The 22,209-nt window shown below is 36.0% G+C and overlaps 3 protein-coding genes across 3 annotated transcripts; 1 reads left to right on the top strand and 2 right to left on the bottom strand.

Annotated features, from left to right (window-relative positions):
* Positions 1–800: 800 nt before the first annotated feature.
* On the bottom strand, positions 801–9,303 carry LOC132166978 (uncharacterized). The gene is given in 6 exon segments (XM_059577856.2): positions 801–1,048; positions 1,050–1,205; positions 2,179–2,338; positions 2,506–2,657; positions 2,812–2,937; positions 8,745–9,303. Coding segments are annotated over 6 exon segments (1,140 nt in total). The 5' UTR covers positions 9,252–9,303; the 3' UTR covers positions 801–1,009.
* LOC148587767 (S-locus lectin protein kinase family protein) lies at positions 5,193–8,062 on the bottom strand. The gene has a single exon (XM_088513771.1). It carries the CDS (start codon positions 8,060–8,062, stop codon positions 5,399–5,401), a length of 2,664 nt encoding a protein of 887 aa, XP_088369897.1. The 3' UTR covers positions 5,193–5,398.
* Positions 9,304–15,351: 6,048 nt separating the features above from the next.
* On the top strand, positions 15,352–22,092 carry LOC132180335 (Ribonuclease II/R family protein). The gene is made up of 7 exons (XM_059593132.2): positions 15,352–15,917; positions 16,609–17,012; positions 17,115–17,168; positions 17,277–17,345; positions 18,123–20,351; positions 20,955–21,026; positions 21,140–22,092. The coding sequence occupies exons 1-7, from the start codon at positions 15,797–15,799 to the stop codon at positions 21,554–21,556; spliced, it is 3,366 nt and encodes a 1,121-aa protein (XP_059449115.2). The 5' UTR covers positions 15,352–15,796; the 3' UTR covers positions 21,557–22,092.
* The last annotated feature ends 117 nt before the right edge of the window (positions 22,093–22,209 follow it).

The raw sequence follows: 22,209 nt of genomic DNA on the forward strand, positions 1-22,209 counted from the left end.
GTATTGGAGAGTTTTCGGTCAAACTGAAGACCCTCTTACCTTGTTTTTGTTTTGCAGCAACCTCATTGCCGTACAAGGGTCCCTTCACAGCTTAGCCATGAAAAAAATTGATGAGGTAACAAATTTTTGGACCTAAAAATGCACCAACATTATTTAAGAAAAAGTAGTTAAATTTATAAAGTTTAATAACTGATTGCTTTGGAAATAAAAAAAGACTTCCAGCCTAATCATTCTTTTGAGTTTTGACAGCTAAAAGTCCAACTCTCATGTGAGTTTCTTTGTTTGATTTGAAGAAAGAGTTTACTTATTTATTTATTTATTGTCTTGACAAGAGCATTCTTTTGACTTTTGACAACCAAGAACATTCATTGATTGCTATGAAGAAAGATAGTTGGTAAAGAGATTATAAAATTAGGAAAAAACAAAAAATGCAACATAGCATTCTTTTTTAATCGTTAAAATTAACTAAATAATATCCAGTTAGTTATAGTGAATGAGTAATTTTGTTTTTTTTTTTTAACTTTTTGAGGGGACAAAAATTTCCTCCTTTATGACTAACTAGATATTCTTCAGTTCAAATGAAATTGAGAATATCCTAATTCAACTAAAATGCTTCTAAACAAAATGTTTACACATATTTTTCATGATCTAAACAGAGAAATGCCAAACCTAAATACTATTTGATATACTCAAAAAAAAAAAAAAAAAAAAAAAAAAATTGATATGAGGCTTGAGTGTCAGTAATCATCAACAGGAAACTTTTCCAGAAGCCTCGAAGCCCCTCCAAATAAGACCTAGTTTGACATTAGCCACATAACAGAAAATATCACAGAAAACTTAAGATACATGCACACAAGCAGTTATTATAAGGTTTGGTGCCTATTAAAATGGTAAAGAAAGACTTGATGGAATTAGCATAGTGCTGGTGAAGATATCCAAGTTTTATAGCGAGTTCAGTCTAATAAAGAGGCACGACAAAAATCAGAAGACAGTACTTACTATGTACTAGCTAGGAAACATCCATTTTGTCACTACAACCAGAATTTTTTTGCTGAAGTTCCATGCACAATTGGCCGCACCTTATTGGCCCATCTTTCCATATCTTCCCATGCTTCACATATCATGCTCTCTCTTTCCCAGTTCCATACATCCTTTAAAATTGAGATAGTTCCTCCTTGGTTCAGTTTGCTGGACGCATCAAGTCCCTAGGTGGCAAATCAAACAAACTTTTGGACAAGTTTTTTAAGAAATCAAGTACAATTTAGTATAGTTCTCATTCATAAACTGACACCAAAAGAAAAAAGGGAGAAAGTAAATTATCAAGAGTACGCAATTTGAAATCGCTTCATTAGAGAAAAAAATCCTGTATGGTACATTGTCAGCAGCTTAAATTGGATCACCCCCAAAAAGTTAGAGGTTCACTATAAATGACGAGATAGCATCATCAAACATGGTGATGGATGCTTGTCTAGAACTATCCTGCTCATAGGTATGAGATTGTTCCAATGTTATATGCAAATCAGATAAACCAATTCAATTTTCAAGCGACATCTAAACAGGGCCAGAAGCACCTTTTCCCTTTGTTTTTCTGGTTACCCTTCTAGTGCAATCCCAAGAATTAAGAGGAGAAATCATTTTAAGAAGGAAAAAAGCCAAAAATAAAAACAAAGAAAAGAGGAGGAAGAAGTGAACCAGTTAGACTATTTGTTGTGAGGCTAAGAGGTATGTTCTAGAGTGAATCTTAAATTCATTCAGTTTACATCTCCGTTCATTGCAGGAAAACTATACTAGTATGGTGAAAAAAAGGGGAAAAAAAGAGAAAGAAGAAAGAGGTAATACAGTAATTAGATCAAGCTCATTATGATACAAAGCCACAGAAGTAGGATCAACCGCAGAAACATTTAGAAATTGGAATGCAGTTGTAGACTTACTAATAGATATGTAATAACGATAATTGTTTGTAGAGACATCATGTCATATAAATTCACAACCAAAATCTTTTTTCTGTTTTTTTTTTTCAAAAGTAATTCACTACCAAGATCACTAAAATAAAAAAGCGAAAAAGGAAAAAAGAAAAAAAAAAAGAGAGGTTATTTTATTACAATCTTATAGAGCAGAGGCTTTGCTTGGATTTGAAAGGAAACTTTCTTTTAAATTTAATTGGTGGAAAAGGATTACCTCCTTGGAAAAAGGTAATAGGTGCAACAATCCATCAGCATATTCTGACATATCAACACGCAGTTGAAGAGATTGTTTCACAACCAAAAGTGCCGTTTCAATATCAAGAGAACCAACTTCCACCATCCTCCTCAAGACTCTAGCTTGGAAGGTCTTCCCCCTATGCAGAAAGTGAGAATTCAGATTTTGGTTTTTATGCAATTATTGGTAATAAACATATAAGGGAGCCGAGAACAAAGTGCATAAATCATTTTAATAGAATGTATGCGATTGAAGCAAGGAATCGATTACCAAAGTAGGATTAATGCATAAATAGCAGCACCAAACCTGTTAAGATCCCTGAGTGGTGATCGAAGTTCTGGGGCAGGTATAATCCCAGCAAGCATTGCAGACTCCCCCAAACTTAGAAGAGATGGATGCTTCCCAAAGTAGAAAAGTGATGCTGATTTAATGTCGTAAATACCATGTCCCCAGTAAATCTGTAATGTTGTCTGACTTCTATTACAAACTTACACCCAATAAAAATTATATGAAAATATCTGAAAAATAGTAGGGTTATGATATTGGGAATAGGATTCTAAGAGACAGCATCGTGTGATAAATAAGATTTATAAGAAGCACAGTTGACCAAACCTTATTCACATAGCAGCTAAGAATTCTCCTTTTTGACATTGTCCTCTCCAATGCTAGAGCCAACACCATCTCAACTATTTTTCTAGGAAGAGTGCGTTCATTCTTTAGGAAGGTGTTTTTGACAAGCTGCAATGCGTTTTAAGAACAGTCAGGAAACAACTGGCATAATCAAAACACATAGTGTTGAAATCAATTAAAAGAAGAAGATAACTGAAAAATAAGCATAGCACTTGATTCCATGTCAAGGTTTTCAAAGGCACAGGATGATTCAACCCAAGAACAACTATATAGGGCTAGGTCTCAAGACCTTTTAAAGAACCCTTACAAATGAATAGTGAAGTAATCAAGACTATGTTTGGTAACGGTTTCAAAAAGTATTCTCTTTTCAAAACCAAAAACACATTTTTCTTAAAACATTTAGTAGCAATTCATTTTCAAAACACAACACACTTTTTCGCAAATTTTTTTTTTTTTTTCAGAAAAATTTTCACACCTTATAAGAGTATTTTGAGAAAGTGGGTGCTTACTTCTTCTAGTGTAGAGGTTGACTTATTACTTATAAAAATAATTTTTTTTTTAGAAAAAAAAAAAAAAAAAAAAAAAAAAAAAAGAGAGAGAAAAGTGGTTGTGTGACCACCTCTACCTCTACCTCTATCAAACAGGTTTAGTGTTTGTTTTTTTGAAAATACAAAATATTTTCTAAAAAGCTTACCATACAATTTTCTTAAGGGAACCCCACAAAAAACATTTTCTCAAATGTGAACCCCACCAAAAACACTTCTCAACTTCATATCGCATCAAAAACCTTTTAAAATCAAAACACAAAAAACACTTCTGAAAATTCATTAATGAACATACCTAAAATGTTTGTCTTTCAAAATAAACACATACAAATGTAATCCTCTCAACATTAGCTATTATAATATTCTAAAATTGTGAAAAGCAACTATAGGAAAGATAACTATGTTTGAGTATTATGATTGCAGGGCAATATGTTCTATTTTCTATGTCAATTAATTCAACCATCATATTAAGAGATAAATTTGTCATCAATCTCCATTAACCCTTGATGGAAGTCAAATATTTCAAAGTATTATCATGCATTGGCCTAGAACAAACAAATGTTCCTCTCCCAAAGTCCTTTTTTCTTTTCATGCCGTTGGTGAGAATGCAAATGACGGCCACTGTACAAATTTGTTACTTTGGGCTTTTAACAAACTAATACCACTAATTAGGACCATCAAATGGAAAAAACAAGCCAAACAATAATGGCCTCATGGTGGCCAATAGCTCCAATTCTGATAGGAGTCATCAAAATTTTGGCATGTTAATATGATAACCAGTAGCACCTTGACAAGTTGAAACTGCTCAATGTATTAGTTCATTCACCTTAACAGTAGTAATCTAAAACTAAAACAATCACAGTATCACACAAAATACACATTGACAAAATTCCCAAGTCCTAAATAAACTGTACCGAGCCAAATCATTAATGCGTTTATACTTCTACCCTAAACAAACCCACTATTACATTACAGCCTCAAAACAATTTCATGTTGCACGGACATGAACTTTTCACATAGTTTAAAGACATCAAAGACAAAAAAGGGGTAACAAGGACAGCAGAAAGACTTTATATTGAGGAGTTTAAAAACTAGAACATCATTGATTTCATCAACAGGATGATGTTTGATGTTTGGAATCACATCAACTAGACCTATGTTCTAACCAAAAAACAAAGTGAAGAAAAAAACTTACTAATAATAACTTAACTATGGACCTATCAGATCCGATAATTCTAAAAATAAAAAATAAAGACCAGCCTAGTTCATGAAATAAAATAGATGTAAACAATGACAGTTGTTGGATAATTTCTAATGTTATTATAGCATTCAACAGTTAAACTTTTTCATTTGGATAAAGGCGAAAAACATTGGTCTCTTTTCTTTTGCATAATTAAATTCTAATTCGAGAAAGTCACTTACTAAGGCAAGCTTAACAATAACCATGACTCAGGAACACAGCAATTATGTTGCAAACAACAAAATCTCCTCAATTCTGAACAGTTAGCACAGCAAATCAATGAATATCATGTAACAACAAAATTAATGACACAGAATTTACAAAATATTCAATCATCCTGGACAAAATGACAGAAATAGAGATATTACGCATAGATTTCCAGAGGGAAAATAAATCTGATGATTAGGTTGCTAAAAGGGGTTCTGTACTTATACAGTGAAATGAAAAAATGTGTAAAAAAGATATAACATGACAACCTTTGAGCATCTTCTCATACTGCCAATCTACTATAATTAGATATAACAACGTAATGACATTAAGAGGGTAAAATATAAGGACTGAATCAACCTCTAGGTTACATATAATATTATATCAAAAGAACCCTTTACACAAGTGTAAAGAATCACAGTAACTAAATCCATCTTGAGCATTGTGGCAAAATGTAAGAATGGTACAGTACATTCCAATTTTAAGAGAAAGCAATTACTAGAACCCCTAACAACATGTATTTCATGGTCGTTCGCAGAAAACTATACAGAAGTGGCAAAATCTTGGCCATTCAACACTATCTTGGGCCGGAGATCTGCTGTGAAGAGATATAAGAAAAACCCGTATGAAAGCCACTTCTTGTGCTTGTAGAAGCATTTGCTAGTGGATATGGCACAGAACCATTTGGCTCCATTATTGTGGAAGCCTCAGTAAACCTACGCCCATAAAAGCGCAAGAAGTTTAGAGATTCTATTGCTGGATGAACCAGAGGAGTCCCACCTTCCAACATTCCAACAACATTAACCATATTCGGCCTAAGCATTGGTTCCTCATGAAGACAACACAAAGCAACACGCACTAATTTCTCCACCTCTTCCCTTGTTACCCGTCCTTGTAGCCTTGGGTCAGCAAGCTCCAAGTACTTCCCTTGTTCATGCATCTCTAATGCAAGTAGAGGAAAATAAACGAGTACTGACCTTGATGATGATGAAGAGTCGCCACCGTCGCTATTACTGTCATCCATGCTATGGCTTTGTGATCGTAATGAACAATTTTTCCTTCCACTCACAAGTTCAAGCAGTACCATTCCAAAACTATAGACATCAGTTCTTTCAGAGATTGCAGAGTTGGTTAGCCATTCAGGTGCAAGATAGCCACGAGTGCCTCTCATGGTTGTGAACAGACCAGACTGCTCAGGACTCAGAAGCTTTGAGAGCCCAAAATCAGAGATTTTTGCCTGAAGGTGGTCATCCAAGAGAATGTTCTCTGGTTTGACATCACAATGGATGATCTTGTGTTGACATCCACTATGCAAGTACGCAAGCCCACGTGCTGTTCCCAGCGCAATATCAAACCTCTCTTGCCATTCTAAGACTGGTCCACTGCCAAAGAGAGTCCGGTCCAGTGAACCATGGTTCATATATTCATAAACCAATAGGCGTTGTCTGCCTTGGACACAAAAACCTTTCAATCTAACCAAATTGACATGGTGAATATTTCCAATAATTGCAATCTCAGTGCAGAAATCTTTTCTCCCCTGAACACCTACATTGGTTATCTTCTTTATGGCTACAACAGTTTTATCAGGCAGCGTACCCTTGTATACAGCACCAAACCCACCTGATCCAATCTGATTCTTAAAACGATCAGTTGCCACGTCAAGCTCCTCATAGTAAAACCTTTTAGGTAAGCCTGGGATGTAGAAGGAATCCAGGTCTTCGGAAGAATGTGAGTTGCAGCGGCGTAACTTTATTTCTTTACTCTTGGAGAGTCTCCATCTCCTCCACAACAGAAAACCTAGTGCCACTAACAGAAAGAACCCAGTGAAAGGCAAAAGCACCAGAGCAGCTACGGGAACCTTTTGTCTTTCTTTACTAGAACTGCTACTGCCATTGGGATTTGGTGTATTTGATCCAACAAGAGTTTTGATGTAGCCCTGCAGGTCACTTTCATCAGCATTGCTTGATATAATGGACCCCAGCTCATTTTCAAGCACATAGCAAGAACCAGATGAGTTTTCATAGAAAATTCCCAAGCAGGAACAGTCCCTTGAGCAGAGATCTTTACAAACTGACAAGCTCACATTATATTTTAAAGGATCGGAGAATTCCGCGGAAAAATACTCTGTTCCATAACCAAGCCACAAATATGAAATAAGTGATGAGTTTAACTGACTGTCGTTATTGGTTGAGTTACAAGCAAATGGCAGAGAGTAAGAACCATCACTTGGCACACAGCCACTCATATTCTGTGAACCTACATGGAAGCCCAATGGACATGAACATATTGGGGTACTGGATGGTGGGTCATCAGTACACAATCCAATTTGCCCACAAATGAATGGAATTTTACAATCATCATCTGGCCCCAAAAATTCCTGAACCCAGTTGGCACTAGAATATCTACTGACACTAAATTGCCCTGATGCACCTAACTTGGCAATTCGGAAGTCTGCTGGCGGCAAGATGAGCCGTATGACAACCACCGACTCATTATGACCAAAGAGATAAAGACCTGTTCTGTTTATTGCCATGTATTCCACATTATAGTTCGAGTTGATATAAGCCTTTGTATCCATTGACAATTTCCAGTATGTCTGCTGGTACCATTGCTGTAAGGCATCAGAAGTACTTACCGTGAGCCTGTAATCACCAGATGACAAGTCATAATCTGATACGGCACTAGAAAGATATGTCCCAACAGGTAAGTGTTGTCCAATCACAATTGTGTCCGTGGGATGGTGGAAACTCTCCCAAAGCGAACCATTGGAATGATCAAGTAAGACAAGATTACCCGTCTCAGTTAACAGTAATGTATATACTGATGACTGTAATGGCGGAGTTGACCATCCGGGCTTGCCATCTTGATCAGCTATTGCAATCCCTTTGGTCGTAAGAGTGACTGTGCCAGACTCCGAGATGGGGGCATCACGGTTTGCAGACCAAATGATTGTGTTTGATGCCACATGGATGACACACAAGTAGAAATTGGTTTGTTGAGCACCGGGATTGACGATAGCAGCTGTGAATGTGCCGTTGCGGGAGGACAAGAAAGCACCATTGTTGTCAATAAGTTGATATTTTGATGATGTGAAATTTGGATGTATGAACTCTGAGAGTGGAAAACCAGAGACAAGAGGAAAGACAAGAAAGATGGTTGGGAAGAATAAGAAGTATCCCATGCAGAGGTTTGATGGAATGAAGAAGAGAGAAAAGTAAGAGGAGTGTTTGATGAAAAGCATAATGGTGAGGGTAAATGTGGTTTGCTCTCGTTTCCTCCATTTCTTTCCTCCCAATTCCAGATGGGTTTTGTGTTGACTATGAAACTCTCTATCCACCAACTTGATTCTAATTGGTGGCCAAGATTATATTTATTCAACGCTAACATCAGCCACGTCTGTAAGATGTAATAATTGTAAGTGCTGGTCAAACCTGAGTGCATATTTATTTATTCTAAGAAGATTGGTGTTTCATGCATTAACACCCTTTCTTCCCCTATTTTATTGCCTTCACACTGTCTTGATTTCCTTACATGATACACGCACCATCATAATTCCTGCTCTCTTAAATTATACCAATAATGCAATTTGGACCTAACCTGTTGTTTCTTTATTCTGAGCTAAAGGCGTAAACTGATTTCCCTTTCTTCTTCTTCTTTTTTTTTTTTTTTTTTTTTGATGAATAATTGATTCCCCTTTATAAGTTCTTTTATGCATATTCTATCTCAAACATTAACAAAAGAGCATAAATAAATAAAACTTTTCTTTAGACATCAGAGATTTCAACGATATTAGCAATAATTGATAAATAAGCAACGCCCATTATTCCAAAGAAGAAAAAAAAAAAAAAAAACTCACTTGGTTGAAAGAAACCATCAAACATATGGTCTGCACAATAAATAATTCAAGTGATTACAAACTGCACCTGTTGGGTAATGGTGCTGCCGCCCCCAAGAGCCGAAAATGACAACACCGCACGGGCAATCCCGACCGGGTCAATCCCACAATGCGTGAAGAAGCGCTGGTCCTCGTAAGCGACAATGGCTTGCCACACATGCCAAGGATAAGAACTTGCTCTGACTTCGGCTTCTGCGGAGAAAGCAACAAGGTTACTCCACCGACTGGGAAAATCAGGTAGGAAGACATTGGAGAAGAGCCGGAGGCAGAGAAGGAGCGAGGAAAACGTCAATAGGATTAGTATTTCCGAGACGAAGTGGTTGTTTACGCAGTTCCGAGAGGATATCCGTGGCAATGGGGGGGCCGAGTGGACTCGCCTGCTCACTGGGTTGGAACGTTTTGGAGGTTTGTGGGTGAAGAAAGGGAGTGGATGTGGAGTTGGAGTAGGAGTAGGAGTAGGAAAAAGACTTGGGTTTTGGTTCGAGAGATCGAGCTTCAGTAGGAGAAGAAGATGGTGGATGGCACTGAAACTCATTACTCTTTTCACACACTCTTTCAGTTTCCCCGATTCGGTAGTACAGTTAAAATTCAACCGTTTGTTCCACCAAAATTCAAAAAATTTGAAAATAAATAAACAACACTAATAGTTCATTTAAACAATATAATTTAATAGTAAATATTAGAATGACAAAGTTTTTGAAAAAAATAAACAATATAATTTTATATACTAAATTGAAAAAAAAAAAAAAAAAAACTATTCTTATTTATGTCATTTTAGATAAAAAGCTAAGGACAAACGTTATAAAATAAAAATAGTATAAAACAAAATAAATAGGAACCATTTATTCTGAAGTCAACACTAACGTGTTCAATTTTTATTTATGTCATCATTTGTTTAATTAAATAATAATAATAATAATAAAACTATACAAAAAATATTAGACAAAGGTGCAACTGGCAATGGAAGAGGTGGTCGCCAAACCACCTCCACCGGATATAATCACATTTTTAGTTTAATGCCAATTGATAAAGTCCAGCTCATTCAACTTGCAAGTTGTCTTTGTGATGTATCCACTATATCTTGGAGGTTCATCATCTCAGCGACCAAATCTCAGTGAAAGGTTAAATAACGCCATTTAAAATTTTAAATAATGTGACAACGTCGTCGAAAGTATATAGTTCACCAAAGCAACAGTTAGTAAATGTCATATATATCCATTAAATTATACCCTTTTAACAAGCTTGAGGTTTTTTATCCATCACATGAAATTTTGGAAGAATCCGATTTCGCTAATGATTTGAGCAATTTATCAATTTATGACGTGATTGGAGATGGAATCGAAAAGCCGTTCACGAGTCTCAAATTATGCGCAAATTTTAAAACCGGCCCCGGTTCGAGCATGATGTGATGTTGATTGAAGATGATGTAAATGTTGAAGAGATGGTTGCCAAACGGTTATTTATTATGGATTATAAATAATGTTTACCCAAATTTATATCAAACAGACTTATTCTTGAAGCCAATAAGGAATACTTTGAGTTAAAGATAAAGGAAGAAAAAAAGTATTTGTTTCCGTAATAGTCAAGGTGATAAATTAGTTGCCGACCAACGACTTTAGCAGTATTAGATGACATGAAATAAACCATGATAGAAATACATGAGAAGGAGATATCAATTATTTTAGTCATATGTTTGGGCTTGCGACTTTACTAAATACGATTTAAAAATAAAAAATTTAAAAATGTTAATTGCTTGGCAAAATTACGGTTCGGCCTTTAAAATAGTGTGTTTTAAACTGCAACTCATTTTATAGGTTTTCAAAATGTAATTTTTTATTTTTATTTAAAAAAAAAATCTTAAATAATTTATTTTTTACGATTTAATTTAAAATTGTACGTTTTGTCTATGAATTACAATTGCCAAACACGTTGTTAGCCTAACAAAGCCAAGTTGAAGATATTTGAAGTTTTCAAATTCACATGGTGAACATACATCATACTTTTCAACTGGGCCTTATTTATTATTTATTTATTATTATTATTTTTTTTTGTTTTGTCTGAGCTACTTTAATAGGACTTCGGCATTGTTTATGTCATTGTAATTAGGGGTGAGCATGGGTCGGATTGAGTCGGATATTGAGTATTTTCAAAACCCACCCGGCAGGTTGCGGGTACTAAAAATAAGACCCGCAACTTGGTTATAATCAACAATATTCGCCGGGTTTTGGGGTTTGCAGGGCGGAGCGTGTGATACGGGTTTGGGCGGGTGACGCGGGTTTGGAACCCAAAACTCAAAGAGCTGCAGACGAGATTGCTAGAGAGAGAGGGAGAGAGCCGTAGGAGAGAGAGAGAGAGAGTCGCCGATGAGAGTGAGGCGTAGGGGAGAAGGCAGAAGAAGAAGAAGAAGAATAAGAAAGAAAAAAAGAAGAAGAAAAGAGGTGCAGAGAATAACAAATAGAGAGGCGCGAAGAAGAAGTAGATGCTAGAGAGAGAGAGAGAAAAAATAAGAAGATGATGATGACGATGATAAGAGGCGGCGTGAAGTGAAGATATGATGGGTTATTGTGATTTGTGAGTATTAGGTTTTTTTTTTTTTTTAGGGTTGGGTTGTATTGCGGGGCGGAGCGAAGTGGGTACCTGTAAAATTTTAAAAATGATATGTGCAATTCGACCTGCACCCCGCAAATATCCTAATATTTAACCCGAATTTACTTTTTTGTGAGGAAAAGCAGGCGGGATGGAAAGGATCAGGGCGGTTGGGTCAGGTTGGGCGGGTATTTGCTCACCCCTAATTGCGATGGTGAGTATAACCAAGATATAATAAAATATTTTAAAAGCAAAGTACAATTAAACTGGTAATAAACATAAAGGGGAATTGATTATACATGGTGTAAAGCTCTTTTTCCCTTGTTTTATTTTATTTTACTTTATTTTTTTCTTCTAATCTCTGTTTCCTTTAAATTAAGAAAGAATGCTCTAATTAATTAGAAAAAAAAAAAAAAAAGAAAGAATGCTCTAATGGTATCTAAAAATGAAAGTTCCCATGGTGTGGTGATGATCTAATGAACATTAAAATTAGTAACAATAACAATAACAATAATAATAATAATAATAATAATGGCTGTCTTAGACTCTTAAAAGTGAAAATTAGGTGACAGAACCAAAAGAGATGTTGATTGCTCTAAAGATATATAAATAATTAAATATAAAGTAAATTTTCTATCTCCACCCTTATGAATTGACAAAGCACACTTGTCACTGAACAAAAGGTGTGTTTGGTGGGGGCTAAAAAGGGCTTTAGGTGAAATATATTTTAGACATAGTTATTCAAATAATTTTTAATATGGAGGCTATGGAGCCCCACAATTATTATTATTATTTTTTTTAGTTTTCATTTTTTATAACACTTTTTTAAAACATAAAACACATAACGTTTTTCAGAAAAAAAAAAAAAAAAAAATTATAGAAAACTTTTCCACCTTTCATATGAGAATGTTTTGAAAATACATTTTCAATTTTTCAAAAATAACATAAAAACTTAGTTCAATTTTTCAAAAAATACTTTTAAAAACAAGTACAAGTTGACTTCCACTTAAAAAAAAAAAAAAAAAAAAAACAGACAAACAAAAGGGAGGCTAGCCACCCATGCCGTTTCAACAACTTCTAAGGAGGTGGGTCTTCCCTCCTTGCCTCCCTCACCAACCAGAGGGGTTAGGGCTTTCGACTACCTCGCAAATAATAGATGACTTGCGGCTATCCCACGATTCCCACTAATAAAAGAGGGTGGCTCATGGCCATCCCTAAGCCACTTTCATTGACCGAGGAAGTAGGGTCACACCTAAGAGAGCCGCCCCTATGAGCCACTACTTTATTAATGAAGGTTGCTCCCATCCTGTCTTTGCTTGCAATTTATTTAATAAAATTATTATTTTTGTGATATTTGTATTTTTTTTTTTTAAGTACAAATGAAATTATCAATTTAGTAATGGAAAAAAAAATGTAATGTTCTTTGGAAACACCTTTGGTAGCTTGTTTTTTTAATTATTTTCCTTTTTTTTTTTTTTTTTTTTTCTCCTGTAAATTTGAAGCAGATAACATGAAATTTAGTTCACTTTATTAGTTGAATGATCGTTTCTACAAATTTAAACAGAGTTAAACATGGTAACACCTCTTTTTATGTTATAATATATTACAAAGTTGATGCGTTCGATAAAATAGAGAAATGATCGTGCAATATTACATATGAAGTAGAAAGTTGGTCGGCCCCCGTCTTCCCTCTCCCATTTGAATAAAAGGGGTGGTTGTGCGATTGGCCCCATATAAAATAAAGGGGTGGCTACAAGACCACCCTTTATGTTATGCTAAAGGAGGCTGCAATCACCCTTATGTTTTTGCTTCAGTTTTTTTTATTTTTTGTTAAGAAAAAAACCATCATGTCGTTTCTTACAATGGTAGATTAATCATGCAAAGAAACAACTTTAAAATGCACATGCTAGTCACTTGTGATGTTTGCTATCTAAATTAATGGCCAAGTTTGACATAAGGATAACTCATAATATTTTGATAGTTTGTAGATTAAAGTACAAATGAGGTATTAGTTTGGGGGTAAAATGTAATTTATAATAAATTCTTTATTGTTTGAAGAATTGGGCATATGTATGTCTTGAATGATCAGCCCCAGGATTCCAGGCTAAATGGACAACCTCCAAGCCTATTGGGCCTGGTCTTGCGCTTGGATTTGCTCGGTTGCCGTTTCTCGGCCTTGAATTTTATACAGGGTGCCAAATATTTTGTCGAAGGGGATTTTTGTCACACATTTTGCTTGCAAACTTCATGCCTTGATATGACATGTTATGGATTTAGGCATGACGCAATGGTCCCATTCCTATGTAGGTCGACTTCATGAGAGTTTATGGGACTTTTTCATGTTTTGTGTTTTTTGCTTTTGTTTTTTAATGAAGTGCTTGATTTATCAAGGAAAAAAGTCATACAAGATGAATAATGCTCGTGCAAAGCCAAAAAAATAAATAATTCTTACCCTGGACCACAATCATTATTGATAATTATTTCTTTCTCCTTCCATTTCTTAGATCTCAAGTAAGGTTAGTTTGGAAAATACTTGTATATTACACATTTTATTATAGGTTTCTTGACATTCTATAGTAAGTAATGTTATACATGGCTAACACTACACGTTTATCTTATTTTTTATTTTATTATGTTGACATAGTAGAATTTAGTAAGACTTATTATTATTTTTTTTTTAATTTATTTATTTTTTATTTTTTATTTTTAACAATGATTGATTTAAGTGTCACTACATTCTGCCTAATTAGCATAATGATTTATTTATGAAATATTAACGTGGTATATAACATTTATCTTTTATAATTATTAAAGAGTTAATGTCAATAAAATTATTATTAAAGAGTTTAGTAATGCTTAAGCTCTGTAGTGGCTTTTGTTTGTTTTCTTTTTATATTTGATTTCAGCAGTGATTCATCACGGGGTGATTTTATTTTTCTTGCTTTGTTGAGTTTTGATTTCCTCTAATCGTTTTTCAAGGTTTTATTTCCACGAAACATTTGGAGTAGTGATCTTAGATTTTCGGCCTATCTTTTGTTTTATCTCGATTTTTTTTTTTTTTTTTTTTTTTAAGCAAATCACTAATATATTAAAATTCACTAAAGGTAAAGCCGTTGAGGCAACAAATGTGATTAAGTTTGGAAATGCACTTGTTGTAGATATGAAAAAAGTAAGGAAATCATTATATAATTGAGAAAGTTTTGATAGATCGAGCAATGGAAAGAGACGTGATGCGTCGGATTATTCGAATTAGTAACTTCCGCTTTATAAAGCGTTGTTCATACTCGATTTACTTACCTTTTGAGAACAACATGCTATATTTTTATGAAATGAATAAATAGTATTGTTATATATATAAAGTTTTTAACTTTTAGCCTAGAAGTAAACTGTAAACATAGCTTTAGGGCATGTTTGAGATTGCGTTTGAATGGTCTAAAAGTGCTTTTAACAATTAAAAAACCTGTTGAAAAAAAAAAGTACGCGTTTGATAAAAAAATTAAAAGTGTTTTTGAGGGTCCAAAAAGCTTAAAAATTATTAAAAAGTACTTTTAACAAAAACTTAAAAATGAAATTTTTACCCAAAAATTCTTTTTAACTTAAAAGCTATACTTTTTAAACGCATTTTCAAACAGACTCCTAAGTTAAAGATATTTTTCATAGTGATTCACAGAAAATTCGAGCACGTGGGTTGTTCATGCACAAATCTAGGCCAATGGCAAGTTGGCAACACATCTATCACCATGTGCATTTGTAATAAAGTCAAAGAATTTACATATGGAATTTTTTTTTAATACTTGCTGATGACGCAAAAAAAAAGAAAAGAAAAGAAAAGAAAAGAAAAATGTCGCCACCCCGCCACAAGCTGTTTGCAAAAGTCCAAAAGAAGCATAACACGTGTCGGAAGACGAAGCAACCCAGGCCAGCTCCCCCCACTCCCCTCACTCATAAATTAGAAAATAAAAAGAAAAAGAAAAAGAAAAAGAAAAGAAGGCGACAAGAAAAGGCTTGCGAGAGGGAAAAGGTTAGTAAAGAAGGGTTGAGAGGGTCAGAGTCGGACAAAAGGAATCGAGAGTCGGCGCCTATGTCCCCGCCGACCATTCAACACGTCATTTTCCTCCACCACCACCACTACTACTACCACTATACCTTCCTCCTCCATAATATATAAAACCCCTTGCCCTCTCTCTTCACCTGTTTCTTTTTTTCTTTTTTTTTTTTTTTCTTTTTCTTCTTCTTCTTCCTCCTCTTTTGCTTCTTAGACTATTTTTCTCTTTCTCTTCGTATTGTTGGTGTTATTGTTATTACTTTTATTGTTGGTTTCTTCCGGTATATTTTTTTAACCAATCGGAGGATGCCCGGATTCTATCTCAGTTTTTTCTGATCTATCTAGGGTTTCGATTTTTTTCCCTCTCGTTTTCTATTTGTTGGGTGTTTTTTTTTTGGTGGGGGGAGGTGGGTTTTCCTTTTTTCGCGGGTTGATTTTGTCATTGAATTATGAGGGGCGTCGTTCAGCAATCTGTGGTTGAAACGTCTGCGGTGAATTGCGATGGTGACAAGGAGAAGAAGAAGAAGCGCCGATCTAATCGCCGATCTAAGCAAACCCCTCCTGCTTCAGGTTTTTTATTTTTTATTTTATTTCTTTCTTTTTGGAGAGTTTGGTAAATTTATAACTGGATTTTGGGGATTCTGCACTAAGAGTTACTTCGGGTAAAAATATTTTCACTTTTTTGTATCGTTAATGAGCTTCTCTTGGTTGAATTTCATTTCTGGATTTGTGTGACAATTGTGTTAGGCCGACAGAGAGAGATTTTGTTTTCAGATACAAAGATCAAAATCTAAAGTTTTGAGGTGGTTGAGTAAGTTAAGCCAGGAATTAGATTCGTGGTCTTTTTGCCTTTCTTTGTTGACGCTTTTGTCAATGGTCTTGTGGCGTCCGTTTGGTTTCTTGGAAAATTTTATGCTTGCTGAATGCTGATGGCTGGGATTGTCTTGCAACTGCTTATTATGATATGAAGTGCATAAATTCCAGTATAATCTATGCAATTTTGCGGTTTGCAGCCTAAACTATTTCTATCTTATGCCACTTCATACCGCCTTAACTGTTGCTTAGGGCGGTTGCAATCCACAAGTTTTTTGCATTAATTTTGCGATTTAATCTCTATCTCTCTCTGTGAATGGTATAATACCCTTTTGGAAGAAGATTCTGGCTCTGCCCCTATACGAGTCTCTGTACAAATTTCAACCCATCGACCTTGACTGTCATTTTCTCCCCTTATCTCCTTATCTGTTGGTTTCTTGTGGTTCAGTGGATGGAATACGTGGGGAAGCATCAGAGTGCATGGGAGATGGTAGAACATGTAATGCTGTACCTGCATCCTTGAGTAATTCGTCATCTAAGCAGCAAGTAGTGTACATGCATCATCCAAATGAGAATGGATTAACTGGAGTATCCAATGTTGCTTTCTATTCCATGCCAACAATGCATATCAGTGAACAAGCGGACTCCGTGGAGTTGCTAAGCATACCAAATCAGTGTGTATCTGATTTTGGTAGAAGAGCGTTTTCACTATCTTGCTCTGAACCACTTGCTTGTGGATTACCTGGGACATTTACAAACAAGGATCTGTTTCCTTTACCTCACATTGAGGGTTCTCGAAAAAAATATTTTGATCCACACTGGTCCATGGAGGCTGTTAATGAGGCATTAAAGGTCAGTCTGTAAACAGGTCTTGATGTGTAATATATGTTTGAATATTTGCACCGGTGTTGCTGGAGAATGGAAATTATTCTCATTTGTTATCTTCTGTTTCAGAAAGGCGATGCTTTTAGAGCTTTGTTTCGTGTCAATGCTTACAATAAAGTTGAGGTTTGTGACATTTTTTTTGAATAAAAATTATGACGTTTTGGTTTTTCTGAGCTCCTCATGTATAGATTCCTGAATGAATGATATGATGCTATGTTGTTTTACTTGCAGGCTTATTGCAAAATTGATGGGGTACCAACAGATGTTCTAGTTAGTGGATTTGCAGCCCAGAATAGAGCTGTAAGTCTGGATTGGGTTTGGTCTACATATTCTTTGATTGACTCATCTCTTGCATTATGCATTTTATACGTGGAAAGCCTCCGGCTCCTTCTCTCCCCCTCTCAACCCTTCGCCAATTCTACATTTAATGAAGCTGTTGGATTTTGGTTTTACAACATTCCAATTATATTATCATGCTGTATTCTTTTTTTGAATGGAGGTATCGATATGCTTTAGTGATATTTTTAATTCTCCCTTGTGCTGCATGTTGTATACTTTCTGTGTAATGAAGGGCACCTTAACGCTTTTATGATATTTGCCGAGTACTTATTAAAAAAAAAAAATCTCCCTTGTGCTATTGTTATGTGCATTTACATGGTGTACCTTAATTGGTTTTGTTGGTAGTTGGTGATGAGTTAGATCCACCATTGTATCTGTTATGGTACATTGTTTTATATTAAAAACAAGTATATGCTGACCAGTTTTGTACCATTTTTACTATGACACCCTTGTTGGATGCATACACTTCCCTGATAGGATGCCCAGGTTTGACATCCTTCACAAACACCCAGGTCTTAAGCTATACTTGTCTCTTGCGGGTGGGGGCAGGTATCCGGGGTTTACTCTGGTCCACTGAAGGTTGGGGGTTCCATGTCATAAATAAAAATCTGCTATCAGAATTCAGATAAATTCATCATCTAAGTGTTGTCATTGAGATTTTTTTTAATTTTTTTTTATTTCATTACTTTTGCTAGAGGATGATGCTTATAATTTCTCTGACATGGTTTCTTTATGCAGGTGGAAGGAGACATTGTAGTGGTGAAGGTCGATCGTTTGTCATTATGGACCCGGATGAAAGGGTCAATTGGGTTATGTAACAATGCCCCACAGGTGGAAGATTGTAACTTGCTCCTGGAAGATAGTGATGTTGCTAGTGATAGCTATAAAGGTAAAAGTAAGATAGAGGCAGATTGTGAGTATTTCCGATATAGAAGTTGCCCCTTTCCTGAGAAGAAGAAGCTTTCTTATGGTGATGGTGAAACTGTTCACTTTGACCCGATTATACCAGCTAGTTGTAATACTGTTGATGGAAATTTCCCCACTGCTTCAGATTCTTCACATGTAGATTCTTCCAGTGGGCAAAATGAAGTTATCACTCCAGTGGGGAGGATGTGTGCTTTGATTAGTTCATTCCCGTCAAAACGACCAACTGGCAGAATTGTTGCCATAATTGAGAGGTCGCCCCGTCGAGATGCTATTGTTGGTTATCTTAATGTTAAGCAGTGGTTTTCTTCCCGTGAGTTCTGCAGAAAAGACGTAAAGAAGAACAAGAGTTCATTGTCATTATCTGATCGTGAGTATATACACCTGACTCCAAATGATCCTAAATTTCCAAAAATGATAGTCCTCGTCAAGGGCTTGCCAGACTGTATCAGGCAAAGATTGGAGAAGGGTGATTCAACAGTTGAAATGGAGCTGGTAGCTGCGCGAATTGATGACTGGGATGAAGAAAGTCTTGTTCCACAAGCACATATATTGCATACATTTGGACGGGGAAGTGAATTAGAGCCCCAGATCAATGCAATTTTATTTGAAAATGCGATTCGTTCATCTGAATTTTCTCCTGAATTACTGTCAAGCCTTCCACATATTCCTTGGGAGGTGCCACCTGAGGAATTTCAAAGTAGAAGAGATCTTAGAAATTTGTGCATATTTACTATTGACCCTTCCAATGCAACTGATCTTGATGATGCTCTCTCCATTGAAAAATTGTCCAATGGCAATTTTAGAGTAGGAGTCCACATTGCTGATGTGTCGTATTTTGTTTTACCTGACACAGCTTTAGACATAGAAGCTCAGATTCGATCAGCGAGTGTCTACATGTTTCAACATAAATTACCAATGTTGCCCCCACTGCTCTCAGAGAATCTAGGTTCGCTTAGTCCAGGAGTAGATAGACTTGCATTTTCTATTTTCTTGGACATCAACTATGCTGGGGATGTTGTAAATCGCTGGATTGGCCGTACTGTGATACACTCTTGTTGCAAGCTTTCATATGGACACGCGCAGGACATTATTGATGGAATATTTAATGTGGATAGTTCTAACATCATTGAAAATGGCTATCCCCAGCTGCATGGCCATTTTGAGTGGCCTGATGTAATTAGATCTGTTAAAAGCCTCCATGATGTTTCCAAAATTTTGAAGGAGAAGAGGTTTAGTGATGGGGCTTTACGGCTGGAAAGCACCAAAGTTGTTTTTCAATTTGATGCCTATGGTATTCCTTTTGATATTATGCTTTGTGAACAGAAGGAGTCAAACTTCTTGGTTGAGGAGTTTATGCTTTTGGTAAATAGGACAGCTGCTGAAATCATATCTAGAGCTTTCCCTAATAGTGCATTACTGCGGAGGCATCCTGAACCTAATATGCGGAAGCTCAGAGAGTTTGAAGCATTTTGTTGTAAGCATGGTCTGGAATTGGACACTTCTTCTGGCCGGTTTAATCAGTCACTAGAGCAAATCAAGGAAAAGCTCAAGGATGATGCTGTGCTGTTTGATATTCTTATTTCTTATGCTTCAAGGCCAATGCAATTGGCTACATACTTTTGTAGTGGAGATTTAAATGTCGGTGAAAAGGATTGGGGTCATTATGCACTGGCTATTCCTCTCTATACTCATTTTACTTCACCACTGCGTCGGTATGCTGATATTATAGTACACCGGACACTGGCTGCAGCCATAGAAGCTGAGGAGTTGTATTTAAAACATCAAGGAACATCGCACAAACTTAGCAGGGGAGATGAAGTGGCAAGAAGATGTTTCACTGGTATTCAGTTTGATAGAGATGCTGCTGAATCCCTGGAAGGTAAGGAAGCATTGTCAGTTGCAGCACTAAAGCACAGAGTTCCCTGCACTGAATTACTTGCAGGTGTTGCTGCTTATTGCAATAAGAGAAAGTTGGCAAGTAGGAATGTTAAGGATGCCTGTGAGAAACTCTGCATGTGGGTCCTTCTAAAGAAAAATGAGGTATATTTTATTCTCCCTTTATCCCCTCGAAATTTGCAGTTATTTTTTAATTGCGCTCGTTTTTATCACTGGTGGATTGTGTTTGCCAGCAAGATTGTAGCTAGATTGTCCTACAAGAGCATGCTGCATTGGTTTTATGATTTTTCTCTATGTCTGCTTTTGCCTTGTGCCTTTCTCCTTATGTTGTCCATGGATCCTGCTGCCATAGCTCTGTATACTACAGATATCATATTATATGCTCACATTATGACTTTTATTATCTTTAAACTTGAATTCCAGCATGATGTAGAAATATACATCCTGATTATTTGGCAGGAATATGTGAAAGCGTATGCACTCATTCTCTTTATGAGTAGTCTTCTACTAGACCTGATAGTTTGATGATTCAATGCATTGCAATGAATTTAGTGTTCCAGTCTTGAAGAGTCATTGATTAGAAGCTTAATGCAAATTAAATAAAAAATTTTAATCTGTCTGATAGAACCAAATACTTTGAAAAAAAGTTAGTGATGTGGTGGTTTGGGTGTTGCTGTCTTTGTGTCTGCGCAGAATATTTTTGTATTTGGTTATTGCTTCATGTTTGGCCTATTTATTGTCCTGCAGATTTTATTTTCAGAAGCAAGAGTATTGGGTCTTGGGCCAAGATTCATGTCCATTTATATTCAAAAGCTAGCTGTAAGTTGTTTTTGACTTTCTATGCATTTCTGGAATAAAGCCTCTCTCTATTTCATTTTTTTGTTTTATGCTTCGCATCTTTTTTTCTAATGCTTTTGCCTTCACGCTTTCAGATGGAGCGGCGGATATATTACGATGAAGTTGAAAGCTTGACTGTAGAATGGCTGGAGGCTACATCCACATTGGTGCTTAATTTATGTCCCAACAAACATTCGTCTAGGAGAGGTAGCCCTGGGAGATGGAAGCCACTTGAAGATGTTGCATTTGTAGTAAGACCATATGATTTGGAAATTGAACCAGGGGTGTTTGAAGGGAGTTCTAATGAACAAGTAGGAGATGCTGGTTTTGTTGCTCAGAATCTGGAGCCCGTTTGCAAATCGGACATTACAAATACTGAAGTTGATCCTGGAGTTTTCCCTCTTACTGTGCATCTCCTTTCAACAATTCCTGTATCACTTCATGCAGTAGGTGGGGATGATGGACCCATTGATATTGGGGTGAAGCTGTACATGAGCTCATACTTAAGGTAATTTGGGTGTTTGGAAGTGTCACAGAAATTATTGGAACTGAAGGAGACACAGGAAATGAAGATAACAGAGCTTTGTATGGAATGGGCAAAGCTCTGTTGTAGATACGAATTAGTGTATAGTTCAAATAGAGTTCTAGAAGGGAAAATATTATGGTTTTTTAAGTCTGTTGATGCTCTATGAATCTATGGTATGCTAAAACATCTGGTGGTAGGTGTAGATAACAACATTGGAGGTTTTGTTGTGGCTTTTTTTTTAACAGAAGCTGCTTGCTGGAATAGGCCCTTGTTTTTGTAGGCCAGTTCCATCCAATATTTCTTGGTTAACTATCTGCTGTCATCTGGAGCTACGAGCTTCAAAGCTAAATGCTGTATTTTTCTTCTTCCCCCTTTGACTGCAGCCCAATAGATTTTTGATTTTGGGTGGCAAGATCTAGTAGTACTCAATCCGGTATGTTCTTGCATTTGTTCTATGTTGTACTGCCAAAACTGGGTGGCCGACTGTTATTCTCAGTTGAATAATATGTTCTCTTCTTTCAAGTGCTGCGTGGGTTATATTTGTGCTAAAAAATGGCTGCCTTTAATATTTGTTTGGTACAATCTCATTTCTGGATGTTTTGGGTACTAATTTAACAATTTGTCCCAATGATGTGATAG

The sequence above is a fragment of the Corylus avellana genome, chromosome 2 (genome assembly GCF_965113065.1).
Source record: "Corylus avellana chromosome 2, dhCorAvel1.hap1.2, whole genome shotgun sequence".
Lineage (NCBI taxonomy): Eukaryota > Viridiplantae > Streptophyta > Magnoliopsida > Fagales > Betulaceae > Corylus > Corylus avellana.